General features: G+C 23.8%; 1 protein-coding gene across 2 annotated transcripts in view; it reads left to right on the forward strand.

Annotated features, from left to right (window-relative positions):
• beat-IIIc (beaten path IIIc) overlaps positions 1–18428 on the forward strand; it is a 418441-nt gene that overhangs the window by 90137 nt on the left and 309876 nt on the right. For both annotated transcript variants that reach the window (XM_075297124.1, XM_075297125.1), the window contains exon 2: positions 11202–11511. In XM_075297124.1, the coding sequence (XP_075153239.1) occupies positions 11460–11511 (52 nt within the window). In that variant the 5' untranslated portion in view covers positions 11202–11459. The remainder of the gene's footprint in view (positions 1–11201; positions 11512–18428) is intronic.

Consider the following 18428-nt stretch of genomic DNA (forward strand, 5'->3'; position numbering starts at 1 on the left):
TAGATATAAAATTTTGACAAAACATACTATAGAAATAAAATTTTGACAAAACGTACTATAGAAGTAAAATTTTGACAAAATTTTCTATAGATATAAAATTTTGACACAATTTTCTATAGAAATAAAATTTTGACAAAATTATCTATAGAAATAAAATTTTGACAAAATTTTCTATAGAAATAAAATGTTGACAAAATTTCCTTAGGAAATAAAAAGTTGACCAAATTTTCAATATAAATAAAATGGTGACAAAATTTTCTATAGAAATGAAATTTTGACAAAATTTTCTATGGAACGAAAATGTAGAACTAAAATTTTAACAAAATTTTCTATGGATATAAAATATTGAAAATTTTTTCTATAGAAATAAGATTTTGACAAAATTTTCTATAGAAATAAAATTCTGACAAAATTTTCTAAAGAACGAAAATATAGATATAAAATTTTGACAAAATATACTATAGAAATAAAATTTTGACAAAATTTTCTATAGATATAAAATTTTGACAAAATTTTCTATAGATATAAAATCTTGACAAAATTATCTATAGAAATAAAATGTTGACCAAATTTTCAATATAAATAAAATGTTGACAAAATTTTCTATAGAAATAAAATTTTGACAATGTATGCTATAGAAATAAAATTTTGAAAAAAATTTTTATAGAAATACAATTTTACAAACATTTCTATAGAACGAAAATATAGAAATATAAATTTTAACAAAGTTTTCTATAGAAATAAAATTTTAACAAAATTTTCTATAGAAATAAAATTTTTACAAAATTTTCAATAGAAATAAAATGTTTACAAAATATTCTACAGAAATACATTTTTGAAAAAATTTTCTATAGAAAAAAAAAATTTTGACAAAATATTCTATAGAAATAAAATGTTGTAACATTCTCTACCAAATTTTAGTAGATAATTTTTGCCTCGAGTGGCAACCGTGGCTTCGATGCTCCAAAAATAAAAATGGCTACGAGCGAACACTTACTCTTGGCTCATGTTTACTGAGACAACTTTCTATGGGTTCAAAACCAGTTCAGGATCACTGTACTGTACCAGCTTGCAGACAGAGAAAAATGTTGTGCTAAATTTTAGAAAAGCTTATTTAGTTAAGCCTATAGAGTGATATCAAAAGACAGATAGACGGAATTATTTACATCCTCTTAGAATTTTACTTTTATCAAGACTATGTACATTTTATGTGACCGAAAATTCATATTCAAAAATTGCAATTCAAGTAAAGCGTACAAAAAAATTAATTGATTGTGATTTAATAAATAAATAAAATTAAAATTAAACTCCATAGTATCGCTTACTATTTAGTATTGTTGTCAATTTGCAATAACCCTTTAACCTGGTTTAAGAGGTTACATATTGAATGACCATTGATATATACTCCTCTACCCCAAAAAGAAACTCAAAAGGGTGACTATTTACACACGCAGACACACATTCTTACTTTTTAGTCTGAGTAATGCTTAACGTGTCATATGTGGAGGGATAGAAGAGCTAATAGTATTTTACGTATTTAATGTATATTTTTTAACACTTCAACAAATTTGTGTTCTAAATGAACATTTATTAAAAACTAAGCAAAGGAAAAACTTCCATCGGTTCCATGGTTTCTTCAATTTCTTTGGGGGTCAAAATACATTGACGTTGGTTTTGAGTTTTAGGTAGCAATGATACTTCCCATGGTGTAGAAGGTGATGGCCTTAAAGTGTTTTTTTTTTGTTTAGGGGGGAAACAGAAAGATAAATGGATAAAGATTTTCTAAATAGTAGCAGTTTTCGATGTCTTTCTATTACTTTGGCAATTTCACTTAATACAATATGACCATAGAAAATCAATTTTTGCAAAGTAGTCTTGGTAATATTTATGAGATATGAATTTCAATTCATTTCTATTTCTTCTTCTTTCATTTATATAAAAATGTATATATTTTGTAAAATACAGAAAAGGCAATTTTTTTACATGTATAGAGAAATGTGTCCGTGAAAGTAGGTCAATGTTGTAGAAAACTGAATAGGGCAATGTAATTCATGTAAATTTCCTTGTTCTATTTTTATCTTAAAGATTCAAAATTTATTTTTGACATATTGAAATTGTTGGGTAGTTATGATTAAGACTACAAAATGAATATATAAATTGTATATATAAGTTTTATTGAATGATGAGAATGTTCGATAAGCAAAATAAATATTACATACTATATTTGAGCTAGAGATAAGTTTTACTTTAGGAATGTCCAAAAATGTAAAGTAAAAGGCTACCAAGATGTTGGGATATATGGGGAAACGGAATAGCAAAGAAGGAGCCCTACAAAAAAGCCTTCAGCGGGGATTTATACACAATATTAAATTCCATTTTCTTTAAAATAAGAAAATTTAAATTTCACAAAAAAAGTTCATAAGTTTTGCTTTAAAAATTGAGCATAACTATTTGTCATTTTATAAATAAACTATTTATGATAGTCCATATGGATTATATGAGGAGATGTTTTTAAAGAAAATTAAAAAAATAAATAAATTAAAAATAATATACAAAAATTAATTTCAAGTCAAATTTGACAAAAGGATTTGAATGATTATACCCTGCACCACTTTATGAATCTACATTTTCGATACCTTCTGAAATTCTTCAAATTTGTTGGGTGCTATATATACAAAGGTTTATATTCCCATATATACATTTAAATTGGATCCGACAATATATTTAAGGCTTCTTAGTGGACAATGTATTTAAGCCTTCTTAGAAAATCTATTGACTTAAAGTTTAAGTCGGTTAATGCCCTGGGGTGGAACACAATTTTGTTTAAAAAAAATGGGAAACATTTAAATCTGAACCAATTTTGAAGCAACTTCGCAAAAGTGTATTTATGATTCATTGGTCGAAACATTTAAATCTGAACCAATTTTGAAGCAACTTCGCAAAAGTGTATTTATGATTCATTGGTCGATAGATATGTTTTAGAAGTATAGGAAAATTGGAATCATTTTTACAATTTTTCGACTAAGCAGTGGCGATTTTACAAGGAAAATGTTGGTTGGTTGGTTATGTCGAAACCATATATATGGGAGCTATATCTAAATCTGAACCGATTTCAACAAAATTTGGCACGCATAGCAACAAAGCTAATTCTACTCCCTGTGCAAAATTTCAACTAAATCGGAGTAAAAACTTGCCCTCTATGGTCATATAAGTGTAAATCGGGCGAAAGCTATATATGGGAGTTATATCTAAATCTGAACCGATATCAACCAAATTTGGTATGGACAGACTGAATATTAATTATACTTCCTGTGCAAAATTTCAAGTAAATCTGAGTTAAAGATTTGCCACTGTGATCATATGAGTGTAAATCAGGCGAATGATATATATATGCGAGCTGTATCTAAATCTGAACCGATTTCAATCAAATTTGGCACCCTAGACTACAGTACCAACTGTTCTTCTTGAGCAAAATCAGGGTAAAACTGTGGCTTCTGGGCCCATATAAGTGCATATCGGGAGAAAGATATATTTGGGAGCTATATCTAAATCTGAACCAATTTCTTCCAAAATCAATAGGATTCTATTCTGACCCAAAACACATACTTCTGCCAAATTTGCCAAATTTGCCAAAAACTGCGACCTAGACTTTGATTACAAAAATGTGGTCACGGACAGACGAACATGGCTATATCGACTCAGGAACCCACCCTAAGCATTTTTGCCAAAGACACCATGTGTCTATCTCGTCTCCTTCTGGGTGTTGCAGAGATGTGCACTAACTTATAATACCCTGTTCCAAAGTGTATAGAAATATTCATTCACTCTTTAAAAAATTAGTTAAGAATAAAATAAGAAATTAAAAATAAAAATTAAATAAAATACAAACATAAAATTCTTCTTAAAATAAATAAAAAATTTAAATTCAAGTTAAAATTAAAAAAAAAAATGGATTGATAATTAGACAAAAAGAAAACAAATTAAACAAAATTAAAAATATTAATTAGCTTACAAAAATTAAAAAAAAAGAAATTTTAAGTCAAATAAAAAAAAAATGAATTGAATGATTATAAATTAAACTAAAATTAAATTTCATAAAACTATTACCATTCTCTTTTGACTTTTTTAATTATCTATATCTATTTGTTATATTAAAAAATATTACATGTGTTTCATAGTGTTGGGTATTTAAGATTCGGCCCTGCCACTTATCTATATATTATATTAATTTATTGTGTTAAATATTAAATATATGTATTTATTATATTAAACAATATTACATGTGTTTCATAGTGTTGGGTACTTAATATTCGGCCTTGCAAAATTTTGTACATATATACTCGTTACTTTGTATTTATTTTATTTTATTTTTTTAGATTATTTATTTATTTATTTATTTTTTTTTGCTTTCGTTGTTTTTTTTTAATCATTCGTATGATTTATTTCGTAACTATGAAAGGGATCGGTTAATTTTACACCTATAACAAACTAGTTTTCACTCTCCACTAATTGTATAAAAATTTAATTTAAAGCAAAACATTTTCACTTTAAATTGTTCATTGATAGTTTTAAATGTTGCGGTGAGCAGTTATCTAATACGCTTTCACATCAATGGAGAGCTAACATGCATAGATATAAATAATTCCATTTATCCACACTCTATATACGTACATGTATACCATTATTCTCATAGATTCTCTAGCAAAGAACAGGTGACAAAATTTATAGCCCAAAACATGTGCAACAATTCCAAAAATATTCATCATATGTTCATTCCATTGCCCTTCAATTGAAATGCATTCATGCATCTCATGAAAATGCTTCTACTATATCGAGTAAATCAATTATCATTGTTGTATTTTTACGTTTCACTAAATCAATTTAACGTAGTTCCCCCCCCCTAACTAAATGACTGACTGACATATGACCGATACAAACGATGATGGTATCACATACATACATAAATACATAAAGATACACTCATCACTAATACACACAATACATATTGAGATAAACACATTTTAGAATATAAATTTCACATACAAAAACATACGCTCTCTAACGCCAATTTACCATTAGAATACAAAAACAAAAATAACAACGAGAGAGCAGTAAATACAAAAAAAAAAACAGCAACAACAACACAGTCATTGCGTATCCTATTCTATTTGCTATTCTTTGCATGTAGATGTCATGGAATTGATGAAACGGATGATTTACATTTGTATCGTCGCTTAATTACCAAGCATTGAAGCGCAACACAAACACCTGTTCATTGTTCGACGAGTGAAAAATTCCAAAATGGAAAAATTTGACAACGATTACTCACTGCGTGTGAGATAATTGGAATGATGAACAAACTACAGTTTATCACATTTGCGTATGTGGTATTGCAAACGTTGGGTGATACGAAATATGTAGCATATGCGATGGGAGATTTGTGATACAGGTGAAATTCTGAGACGATGTAAGGTTGTGCCAATTACCATGTGGCCATAAAACATTACGGTAAACAAGCTTAACGATTGGCAAAGGCTCATGGGTGTTGTTTGTCTTAAGGCAGATCGACATTAAGTTCCTTTAGGAAATTTTCTCAAAATTTCATATCCAAAGAAAATTTTGTTAAAATTTAATTTCTATAAAAAAATTTTAAAAAATTTCTAAAGGACATTTTTGGACAATTTAAGAAATTTGTTCAACATTTAATTTCTATCGAAAATTTTGTCGAAATTTCATTTCTATAGATTTTTTTTTTTTAAGTTACATTTGTAAAGGAAATTTTCTCAAAAATTCATTCCTAAATTTTGTAAATTTTGTAAAATTTTGTAAATATTTCTAAAGGAAATTTTTGGACTATTTAAGAAATTTGGTCAACATTTAATTTCTATAGAGAATTTTGTCAAAATTTCATTTCCATAAAGAATTTTGATAAAACTTCATATATATTTTGATAAAACTTCATTTCTATAGGAAATTTTGTCAAAATTTCATTTCAATAGAAATTTTGTTAAAATTTCATTTGTAAAGGAAATTTTCTCAAAAATTCATTCCTAATTTTTGTAAATTTTGTAAAAATTTCTAAAGGAAATATTTGGACAATATAAGAAATTGGGTCAACATTTAATTTCTATAGAGAATTTAGTCACAATTTCATTTCTATAGAGAATTTAGTCAAAATTTCATTTCCATAGAAAATTTTGATAAAATGTCATTTATATAGGGATTTTTTTCAAAATTTCATTTCTATAGTAAATTTTGTCAAAGTTTCATTTTTATAGAACATTTTGTAAAAATTTCATTTCTATAGAAATTTTGTTAAAATTTCATTTGTAAAGGAAATTTTCTGAAATATTCATTTCTATAGGAAATGTTTCATTTCTATAGGAAATTTTCTCAAAAATTCATTCCTAAATTTTGTAAATTTTGTAAAATTTTGTAAAAATTTCTAAAGGAAATTTTTGGACTATTTAAGAAATTTGGTCAATTTTCTATAGAAAATTTTGTCAAAATTTCATTTCAATAGAAATTTGTAAAGGAAATTTTCTCAAAAATTGATTCCTAATTTTTGTAAATTTTGTAAAATTTTGTAAAAATTTCTAAAGGAAATATTTGGACAATATAAGAAATTTGGTCAACATTTAATTTCTATAGAGAATTTTGTCAAAATTTCATTTCCATAGAGAATTTTGATAAAATTTCATTTATATAGGGATTTTTTCAAAATTTCATTTCTATAAGAAATTTTGTCAAAATTTCATTTCTATAGAAAATTTTGTCATAATTTAATTTTTATAGAAATTTTGTTAAAATTTTATTTGTAAAAGAAATTTTCTCAAAAATTCATTCCCAATTTTTGTAAATTTTGTAAAATTTTGTAAAAATTTCTAAAGGAAATATTTGGACAATATAAGAAATTTGGTCAACATTTAATTTCTATAGAGAATTTTGTCAAAATTTCATTTCCATAGAGAATTTTGAAAAAATTTCATTTATATATGGATTTTTTCAAAATTTCATTTCTATAGGAAATTTTGTCAAAATTTCATTTCTATAGAAAATTTTGTCAAAATTTAATTTTTATAGAAATTTTGTTAAAATTTTATTTCTAAAAGAAATTTTTCCAAAAATTCATTCCCAATTTTTGTAAATTTTGTAAAATTTTGTAAAAATTTCTAAAGGAAATATTTGGACAATATAAGAAATTTGGTCAACATTTAATTTCTATAGAGAATTTTGTCAAAATTTCATTTCCATAGAGAATTTTGATAAAATTTCATTTATATAGGGATTTTTTCAAAATTTCATTTCTATAGGAAATTTTGTCAAAATTTCATTTCTATAGAAAATTTTGTCAAAATTTAATTTTTATAGAAATTTTGTTAAAATTTCATTTGTAAAGGAAATTTTCTCGAAAATTGATTCCTAATTTTTGTAAATTTTGTAAAATTTTGTAAAAATTTCTAAAGGAAATATTTGGACAATATAAGAAATTTGGTCAACATTTAATTTCTATAGAGAATTTTGTCAAAATTTCATTTCCATAGAGAATTTTGATAAAATTTCATTTATATAGGGATTTTTTCAAAATTTCATTTCTATAAGAAATTTTGTCAAAATTTCATTTCTATAGAAAATTTTGTCAAAATTTAATTTTTATAGAAATTTTGTTAAAATTTTATTTGTAAAAGAAATTTTCTCAAAAATTCATTCCCAATTTTTGTAAATTTTGTAAAATTTTGTAAAAATTTCTAAAGGAAATATTTGGACAATATAAGAAATTTGGTCAACATTTAATTTCTATAGAGAATTTTGTCAAAATTTCATTTCCATAGAGAATTTTGAAAAAATTTCATTTATATAGGGATTTTTTCAAAATTTCATTTCTATAGGAAATTTTGTCAAAATTTCATTTCTATAGAAAATTTTGTCAAAATTTAATTTTTATAGAAATTTTGTTAAAATTTTATTTCTAAAAGAAATTTTTCCAAAAACTCATTTCTATAGGAAATCTTTGTCAAAGTTTCATTTCTATAGGAAATTTTTGTCAACATTTCATTCCTATAGGAAATTTTGTCAACATTTAATTTCTAAAGAGAATTTTGTCAAAATTTCATTTCCATAGAGAATTTTGATAAAATTTCATTTATTTAGGGATTTTTTAAAAATTTAATTTCTATAGGAAATTTTGTCAAAATTTCATTTTTAAAGAAAATTTTGTCAAAATTTCATTTCTATAGAAATTTTGGTATAAGAAATTTTTTTAAAATTTCATTTCTATAAGAAATTTTGTCAAAATTTCATTTCTATAGGAAATTTTTGTCAAAATTTCATTACTATAGGAAATTTTGTCAAAATTTCTTTTCTATAAGAAATTTTGTTAAAATTTCATTTCTATAAGAAATTTTGTCAAAATTTTATTTCTATAGGAAATTTTGTCAAAATTTTATTTCAATAGGAAATTTTCTAAAAATTTCATATCTAAAGGAAATGTTCTCAAAAATTCATATTCATAGGAAATTCTGTCAAAATTTCATATTTATAGGAAATTCTATCAAAATTTCATTTCTATAGGAAATTTTCTTAAAATTTCATTTATATAGTAAATCTTCTCAAGCTATCATTTTCTCAAAATTTCATGTCTATAGGCAATTTTGTTCTATAAGATATTTTGTCAAAATTTCATTTCATTTCAAAAATTCATTCTTATAGGAAATTTTGTCAAAATTTGTTTTCTATAAGAAATTTTGTTAAAATTTCATATCTATTTTTTCAAAAATTCATATTCATAGAAAATTCTGTCAAAATTTCATTTCTATAGGATTTTTTTTTTAAATTTCATTTTTATAGGAAATTTTGCAAATTTCATTTCTGTAGTAACTTTTATCAAAATTTCTTTTTTATAGAAAAATTTTTTCAAAATTAATTTCTATTGCAAATTTTCTGAAACTTTCATTTTTGTAGCAAATTTTCTCAAAATTTCATTTTTATAGAAAACTTTCTCAAAAATTCATTTTTATAGCAAATTTTCTCAAAATGTCATTTCTATAGGAAATGTTCTTAGAATTTAATTTCTATAGAATTTTTTTCAAAATTTCATGTATATAAGAAGTTTTCTTAAAATTTAATTTCTATAGGAAAATTTGTAACGTTATTTTAGGTTTATATTTCCGTTTGTCATAATTTCATTTCTATAAGAAATTTTATCAACATATCATTTCTATAGCAAATTTTCTTAAAATTTCCTATCTAGAGATTTCATTACTACCCGAGTAAAAATTTAGAAATCTAATTTGATGCGATTAGATATGAGTGGATCCGAAAAATTGTAAGATCTAATCATATCTAATTACTATGGAATTAGATCTGATCGGATCTCAATATTGGCCTAGATCTAATGTCTTAGGTATAATTTTATCTATTCCTATATAAAGTTGGATCTGATGTTAGACCAACTCAGGTATGAAATTATATATAATTGAATCTAATTCTGTCTCATCATGTCTATATAAATCTGCTCAGATCTAAAGTGGCCAATTTTGAGATATAATCATATCTAATTAGATCCCCCAATTTTAACATGGGTATAGAAAATTTTTGTCAAAATTTCATTTCGATAGGAAAGTTTGTCACAATTTCATTTCCATAAGAAATTTTGTCAAAATATCATTTCTATAGCAAATTTGCTTAAAATTCATTTCTGTAGGATATTTTGTCAAAATTTCATTTTTATAGGCAATTTTGTCAAAAATTCATTTTTATAGGAAATTTTGTAAAAATTTAATTTTTATAGGAAATTTTGTCAAAATTTCACTTCTATAGGAAGTTTTGTCAAGATTTTATATCTATAGGAAATGATCTCAAATATTTGTTTCTATAGAAAATTTTCTCAAAATGTAATTTCTATAGGAAATTTGCTCAAAAATTTAAATTTTATAGGAAATTTTTTCAAAATTTCATTTTTATAGGAATTATTTCTAAAATTCATATCTAAAGGAAATTTTGTCAAAATTTCATTTCTATAGGAAATTTTTTCAAAATTTAATTTTTATAGGAAATTTTGGCAAATATATAGGAAATTATCTAAAAATTTAATGTCTTTTAGAAATTGTTACGTTATTTTAGGTTTATATTTCGTTGACTTAGTCTGGTCGGAGCAATCCCTAACAGTGTTCTGGATTTAAAAGATAACAACAAATGCCTATGTTATGTTGCAAACGAGTTCATAATTGGACATTTAAATTCCATTGAATTTGTAACTTATGTTTCTTTATATATTTTGCAAGTGTGTATTTGCCATATGTGTATGGGTGGTATTATACACACTAATTACATGATGTTGTTTAGACATAAATAGGATTTTAATTCCATGCTAATTAGAATTGACATATGTGTACTCAAAACGAATGTATGAGCTTAGGTCAAGCCCCCATACAGGTGATTCGTAATTACTGTCTCTATTAGTAGTATTATTACGAAATTTTTACGAATATATATGGGGATTTAAATGATTGTATACAAAGATGAAACTCAATTAACTGTATACAATAGACATGGCATTATGTAGCAAATGATATTTAAATTTACTATTGTATAAATGGTGAAAGGTATTGATGTTTCAATTGCTATGGTTTTCTATTTATGTATTATATGACAAGGATAAGAATAAATGGAAATAGGCTATAACATTTCGGGGACGTATATTTTAAGAGCTGTTGAAACTATTTATTTTTTAATCCAAATATAGACTATCTCAGATTATTTCGTTAAATTTGTTTCTTTACTCTAAGGACTTTTTGTCTTACTTCATAGAAATATGATTTAAAAAGGCCACAAATTTCAAAAATTGGTATCCAAAATTTAATAGAAAAAATTACAATAAAAATTATATACTTTTTTTAAATCAAAATTTGGCCGTAAAAAAATGGCCGGACTTGATATCAGACTAACGAAAAAATTTTGTATTTAAATTACCACCGTCTAAGAAAACCGAAGGAACATTACTATATTGTACTACAGAAACTTCCATTTTATTTTTATATAAATATTTTATATTTTATATATTTCTGAAGAGCTATATTAAAGAATTTAAGTATATCAAATTCTTTACTTACAATTAATTAACATATTATATTTTTAAATATTTACAATGAAAACATATTTAATTTATTTTTTAATTCCTGTCTTTTTTGTTTTCATTACAGATGACAATTTCTTAACAAAAAATTTATTATAAGCAACATTAAGGATTCTTCAATGATATTTACTCAATAACAATCGTAAAACAAAAATAACAAAACAACGAATTTTTATTGCATCTACTTCATTTGGGAGAGCAAAAAAAAAAAGAAAAAACAAAACTCAAACGAAATTAAATTTTTGTCACCATTAAAAAGTGTATATATAAAAGTCCTTCTTTTCCTGCTTCCATCACTACCACCACCACCATCATCATCATCAAGATGTTTTTCAACAGTGCGGTATTGCTTTTATGCTCAATTTTATTACTACAAGGTAAGTTGCCATAATAAATGTTTGTCAGTGGAACAGAAAAAAATAATGCCCTAGGAAAAAACAACACATTCAACATAACAATTCAGTCTACTTAATTAGTTTAATTAAAAATTTGTTGCCTTAATAAATTTGATCCATTTGGTGTTGTTGATTTCGTTTTTTTTTCTCTTGCTTTCAACAATTGCCGGTGGTTGTTAGGGATGTCGTAGTTACATTTTTGGTTCGAAGCAATAAAGGGGAGAAAAAATCTACTCTTTCACATAGTACTGAAAATCTTTTATTTAAATAACTAATGCGATTGATAGAGATCAATATGAGATCCTCTTCATTAAGATAATCCAACTAAGTTATTGCCGTATATTTTTTTTAATACCTTCACATAAAGATTCTTACTAAATCAGAGAGCCTAGAAATAAGGGGAGAAATTGAGTATTGCTACTCTCTCACTCAGTGTTGAAAATCTTTTATTTAGATAAATAATGAGATAAACAGAGATCAATATGGGTTATTCTCTATCAAGATAACTGAACAAAAATGGTTGTAATAACATTCACATAAAATCCAGGCAATTGTTACTGTATTGAAGAGCTTATGTTCGTAGAAATTAGTGGAGAAATTAAGCATTTCTACTCTCTTACTTTGTGTTGAAAATCTTTTATAAATAATGAGATTAACAGAAGTCATCATGAGTTCCTCCCTATCAAGATTTCTACTCTCTTTTTCAGTAGTGCATAACATTCAACTTGATTACTAATGAGATTAACAGAGATCCTCATGAGTTCCTCTCCATAAAGATTTCTACTCTCTTTTTCAGTAGTGCATAACATTCAACTTGATTACTAATGAGATTAACAGAGATCATCATGAGTTCCTCTCCATCAAGATTTTTACTCTCGTAGTCAGTGATGAAAAACTCGCAGTAACCTGACATGTTACAATGTATACTAGACTGACGCGAAGTAATCTATAAGAGAGTGTGTAGTTATTGTAGATGCTGATGGATGGCATATAAGAAAACAAAATAATCAGTCTTTTTCCATGTTTCATGTTGATTGGATGCTTGTCTTGTCCCAAATCTTAGGATTTATGACCTTTTCTGTAGAAGAAGGACATGGACTGCTTAAATACTACTAACCTGAAGTAAAAGTCCATTACCTTAGCACTATTCAACCTTTGTTGCGAGAATGAAATATATCTTATGTCAATAGTAATTCCTCAATCATTTTGTATCCCCAAAAAATTTGCCAGAAAATAACACCAAATATATTTTGCATTCCCTTATATTTATCTTTCTCGAAAGCTAGCTGACATATTGTGTCTGTCTTGTCTTTATGTCTGTTGATGTTTTCATCTAAGACATTGTAATTCATTGAAGTTCATGGAAATTTATGTGAGCGTTTCATATGAAATTGGTATGGGTATTTCTCTATGCTTCATACTACACCCCTAAGGCATATCCGATGGTTGTCATCTTCTATGATGATGGTTATTCTCGAGACTCTTCCTCCTTGGAATCTCCATGGATTTAATTTTTTTGTCGAACACAATTGAGATAAATTAAATTGCATTTGATGAATACCGATGTCGCATACACATTTTCATTTGTGTGTCGTCGGTATCATTCACAATTCTATGATGTCTCACATCAACATTTTTTACTACAGTATACAAAAAAAAAAAAAAAAAAAAAAACGCAAAGTAATTTAGAAGACAAAATGCTATTAGTTGTGATACGACTTGCGAATGCAATTATAGAAAATAGAAAATTTATATAATATACTTTTTTTGCTATTATTTTTTTATACACAGAAAATTTGTTTCTCATTAAATAACTAAATTTTTAATTGTAGTAGCTTCAACCCTCAAAAGTACAGTATCAGTCACAGAATTAATTAGGAATACAAAAAAATATACTTCATTATCACATTTATTGATTTCATCGACACTTTGAATTATTTTTTATTCGTTAAATTAAAGACGAATGACCAAGGTCTACGATCACAAAATTAAATTAATTTTTTAATAAAGGCATTCAATTCAATTTTCTCTATCAATTTTCTATAGAAATAATATTTCCAGAAAATTATCTATAGAAATAAAATTTCCAGAAAATTTTCTATAGAAATAAAATTTTGACAAAATATTCTATAAAAATAAAATTTTGACAAAATTTTCTATAAAAATAAAAATTTTGACAAAATTTTCTATTGAAATAAAATTTTGACAAATTTTTCCATAGAAATAAAAATGTTAACAAAATTTTCTATAGAAATAAAACTTTGATAAAATTTTCTATAGAAACAAACATTTTAACAAAAATTTTTATAGAAATATAATTTTGACAAAATTTTCTATAGAAATAAACACTTTGATAGAATTTTCTATAGAAATAAAAATTTTGACAAAATGTTTTATAGGAATACATTTTTGAGAAAATTTCCTATAAAAATAACATTTTGACAAAAATTTATATAGAAATAAACTTTTGAAAAAATTTTCTATAGAAATAAAATTTTAACAAAATTTTCTATAAAAACAATAAATTTTCTATAGAAATAACATTTTGACAAAACTTTTTATAGAAATAAAATTGTGATAAAATTTTCATTACAAATAAAAATTTTGACAAAATTTTCTAAAAAGTAAAATTTTGAAAAAATTTTCTATAGAAATAAAGTTTTTACAAAATTTTCTATTGAAATAAAATTTAGAATAAAATTTAGAAAAAAAAAAATTGTAACAAAATTTTCTATAGAAATAAAATTTTGACAAAATTTTCTATAAAAATCAAAATGTTAAGATAATTTTCTATAGAAATAAAATTGTGATAAAATTTTCTATAGAAATAAAATTGTGACAAAACTTTCTATAGAAGTACAATTTTGACAAAATTTTGTATAGAAATAACATTTTGACAAATTTTTCTATAGAAATAAAAATTTAAAAGAAAAATTGTATAGAAATAAAAATTTTAACATAATTTTCTATAGAAATAAAATTTTAACAAAATTTTCTATTGAAATAAAATTTTGACTAAATTTTCTATAGAAATAAAAATTCTTACAAAATTTTCTATAGAAATAAAAATATTGACAAAATGTTCTATAGAAATAATATTTTTGTTGACAAAATTTTCTATAGATATAACATTTTGACAAAACTTTCTATAGAAATAAAATTGTGACAAAATTTTCTATAGATATAGAATTTTAAAAACATTTTCTATAGAAATAAAGTTTTGACAAAATTTTCTATTGAAATAAAATTTTTAACAAAAATTTCTGTAGAATTAAAATTTCCAGAAAATTTTCTATAGAAATAAAATTTTGACAAAATTTTCTATAGAAATAAAATTTTGACAAAATTTTATAGAAATAAAATTTCCAGAAAATTTTCTATAGAAATAAAATTTTAACAAAACTTTCTATAGAAATAAAATTTTGACAAAATTTTCTATAGAAATAAAATTTTGACAAAATTTCTATAGAAATAAAATTTTGACAATATTTTCTATAGAAATAAAATTTTAGCAAAATTTTCTATAGAAATAAAATTTTAACAAAATTTTTTATAGAAATAATATTTTGACAAAATTTTCTATAGAAATAAACATTTTAACAAAATTTTTTATAGAAATAAACATTTTAACAAAATTTTTTATAGAAATAAAATTTTGACAAAATTTTCTATAGAAATAAACATTTTGATAGAATTTTTTATAGAAATAAAAATTTCGACAAAATTTTCTATAGAAATAAAAATTTTGACAAAATGTTCTATAGGAATACATTTTTGACAAAATTTCCTATAAAAATAAAATTTTGACACCAATGTATATAAAAATAAACTTTTAACAAAATTTTCTATAGAAATAACATTTTGACAAAACTTTCTATAGAAATAAAATTGTGACAAAATTTTCTTTAGAAATAAAAATTCTAACAAAATTTTCTATAGAAATAAAAATTTTGACAAAATTTTCTACAGAAATAAAATTTTGACAAAATTTTCTATAGAAGTAAAAATTTAACAAAATTTTCTTTAGAAATAAAATTTTAACAAGATTTTCTATAGAAATAACATTTTGACAAAATTTTCTATAGAAATAAACAGTTTAACAAAATTTTCTATAGAAATAAAATTTTGACAAAATTTTCTATAGAAATAAACATTTTGATAGAATTTTCTATACAAATAAAAATGTCGACAAAATTTTCTATAGAAATAAAAATTTTGACAAAATGTTCTGTAGGAATACATTTTTGACAAAATTTCCTATAAAAATAAAATTTTGACAAAAATTTCTATAAAAATAAACTTTTGACAAAATTTTCTATAGAAGTAAAATTTTGTCAAAATTTTGTATAGAAATAACGTTTTGATACATTTTTTTATAGAAATAAAAATTCTATAAAAAATTTGTATAGAAATATAAATTTTAACATAATTTTTTATAGAAATAAAATTGTAACAAAATTTTCTATAGGAATAAAAATGTTATGATAATTTTCTATAGAAATAAAATTGTGATAACATTTTTTCTATAGAAATAAAATTTTGACAAAACTTTCTATAGAAGTAAAAAATTTGTATAGAAATAAAAATTTTAACATAATTTTTTATAGAAATAAAATTGTAACAAAATTTTCTATAGGAATAAAAATGTTAAGATAATTTTCTATAGAAATAAAATTGTGATAACATTTTTTCTATACAAATAAAATTTTGACAAAACTTTCTATAGAAGTAAAATTTTGTCAAAATTTTGTATAGAAATAACATTTTGATACATTTTTCTATAGACATAAAAATTCTATAAAAAATTTGTATAGAAATAAAAATTTTAACATAATTTTTTATAGAAATAAAATTGTAACAAAATTTTCTATAGAAATAAAATTTTGACAAAATTTTCTGTAGAAATAAAATTTTGACAAAACTTTCTACAGAAGTAAAGTTTTGACAAAATTTTCTATAGAAATAAAATTTTTACAAAATTTTTTACAGAAATAAAATTTTGACAAAAGTTTTTACAGAAATTAAATTTTGATAAAATTTTCTGTAGAAATTAAAATTTTGACAAAATTTTTTCAGAAATAAAATTTTAACAAAATTTTCTATAGAAATAAAGTTTTGGCAAAATTTTCTATTGAAATAAAATGTTGACAAAATTTTCTATAGAAATAAACATCTTAACAAAATCTTCTATAAAAATAAAATTTTGAAAAAAATTTCTATAGAAATAAAATTTTGAAAAAATTTTCTATAGAAATAAAATGTTGACAAAATTTTCTATGGAAATAAAATTTTGACAAATTTTTCTATAGAAATAAAATTTTGAAAAAATTTTCTATGGAAATAAAATTTTGCAAAATATATTTTTTTTTGTTTGTTTTTGGTAAAATGCTCTCCAAATGTTGGTGGATTATTTTTGGCTCGAGTGGCACACGTGTACGTGATGCGTCCTGCGTTCATGATAAAAAACCTCTTTCTCCACATATATTTTGGCCATATGATTGGATATATTTTTCCATCGAATTTCATTGTTTTCAAAGACCTTTCAGAAGAATGAAATTGTTTTTGACATTGTGTCAAAACTGGATGTCAAATCTTTTATTTTAAATCATATTTATGTTAGCTTTTCTAAATTGCTTTGAATCCAAGTGGATTTTTTCTGTTGTTGTTGAGAATTTAATTTTTCTCAACTGGCACCGACCAAAATTGATGCCCATAACCCTTTGATTTGGTTTTGGGTTCAAGCTGTTTTCATTCACTAACACGTATGACAACTTATAAACTCAGACACACACATAAATTCATATTCATAAGACAAGTATGTGTGTTGTTCACCGAATGTTATGTTATGCTCTCAACTACTGTTTCAACTCGTTCTGGGGGGGTTTTCATTTATGCCTATTTTGCCACTTTGCCATTTGCTCATTTCATATTCAAGGTGCAAATTGTTTTTTTTTTCTTTTTGCCTCCTTCCTCCGAAATCATTCAACGACAACGTGAGTGTATTTGTGGCTAGTCTTTGGTGTGCATATATTTGTTTAGGCATATATGTGTGTTATGAAGTTGTTTTTTCCTATTTTTCTATAACACTCGACATTGTTGTTCTTTTCACGTCGCGCCAATGGTTTAGTAAAGCTTTTTTCTCATTTGTATACCTACCTTAAGGCTTCAAGAAACCATGTTGCCTTTTTTTTGCAAGTGACTAACTAGGTTGCTGCTGATGCCCTTCTTCAGGAGTGCTCACCATGCCAAAGACTACTTTTTTCCAGATTGCGTTATTCCTCCCCCACCACCAATGTCCAATGTTTTTTTGTTGCCGTTCTTTTTTATGTGTTTTTTTTTTCATATAGCCATAAATCCCTTACCATAGGCCCATAAAAGATGAGTTGATATGATTCGGGAAATATATGAGTGGGTGGGTATATGAGTTAGTGTACAGGGGCAAACATAGTGTTAAAGTGTGAGAATAGAGTGTGCAAGCAATTTTTTATGTACGTTTAAGCCCTAGCTAAGCAAAAAAAAAAAGGAACAAGTTCACCAGGAGGCCTTCGTACAAAATTTCTAAATAATATTTTCGTAGAAAATTGTATTGTGAAATATTCTAAGAAATTCTTATTGTGAAATTTATGAAATTTTTAATGGAAAATTTTACATAATTTAAGTGTTAGTGGTAAACTCTCAAAATTAAAATTTCACAGAAAATTTCAATAGGAAATATTTATGGGAAAGTTCAATGTGAAATTAATATATAAAATTATAGAATATTTCAATGTGAAAATTTTATCGATAATTTCAATGGGAAATTTTTATAGAAAATTTCAGTCTCAAATATTTATCGAAAATTTCAGTGTGAAACTTTTACAGAAAATTTCAATGTGAAATGTTTACAGAAAATGTCAATG

Source organism: Haematobia irritans, chromosome 2 (genome assembly GCF_050003625.1).
Source record: "Haematobia irritans isolate KBUSLIRL chromosome 2, ASM5000362v1, whole genome shotgun sequence".
Classification (NCBI taxonomy): domain Eukaryota; kingdom Metazoa; phylum Arthropoda; class Insecta; order Diptera; family Muscidae; genus Haematobia; species Haematobia irritans.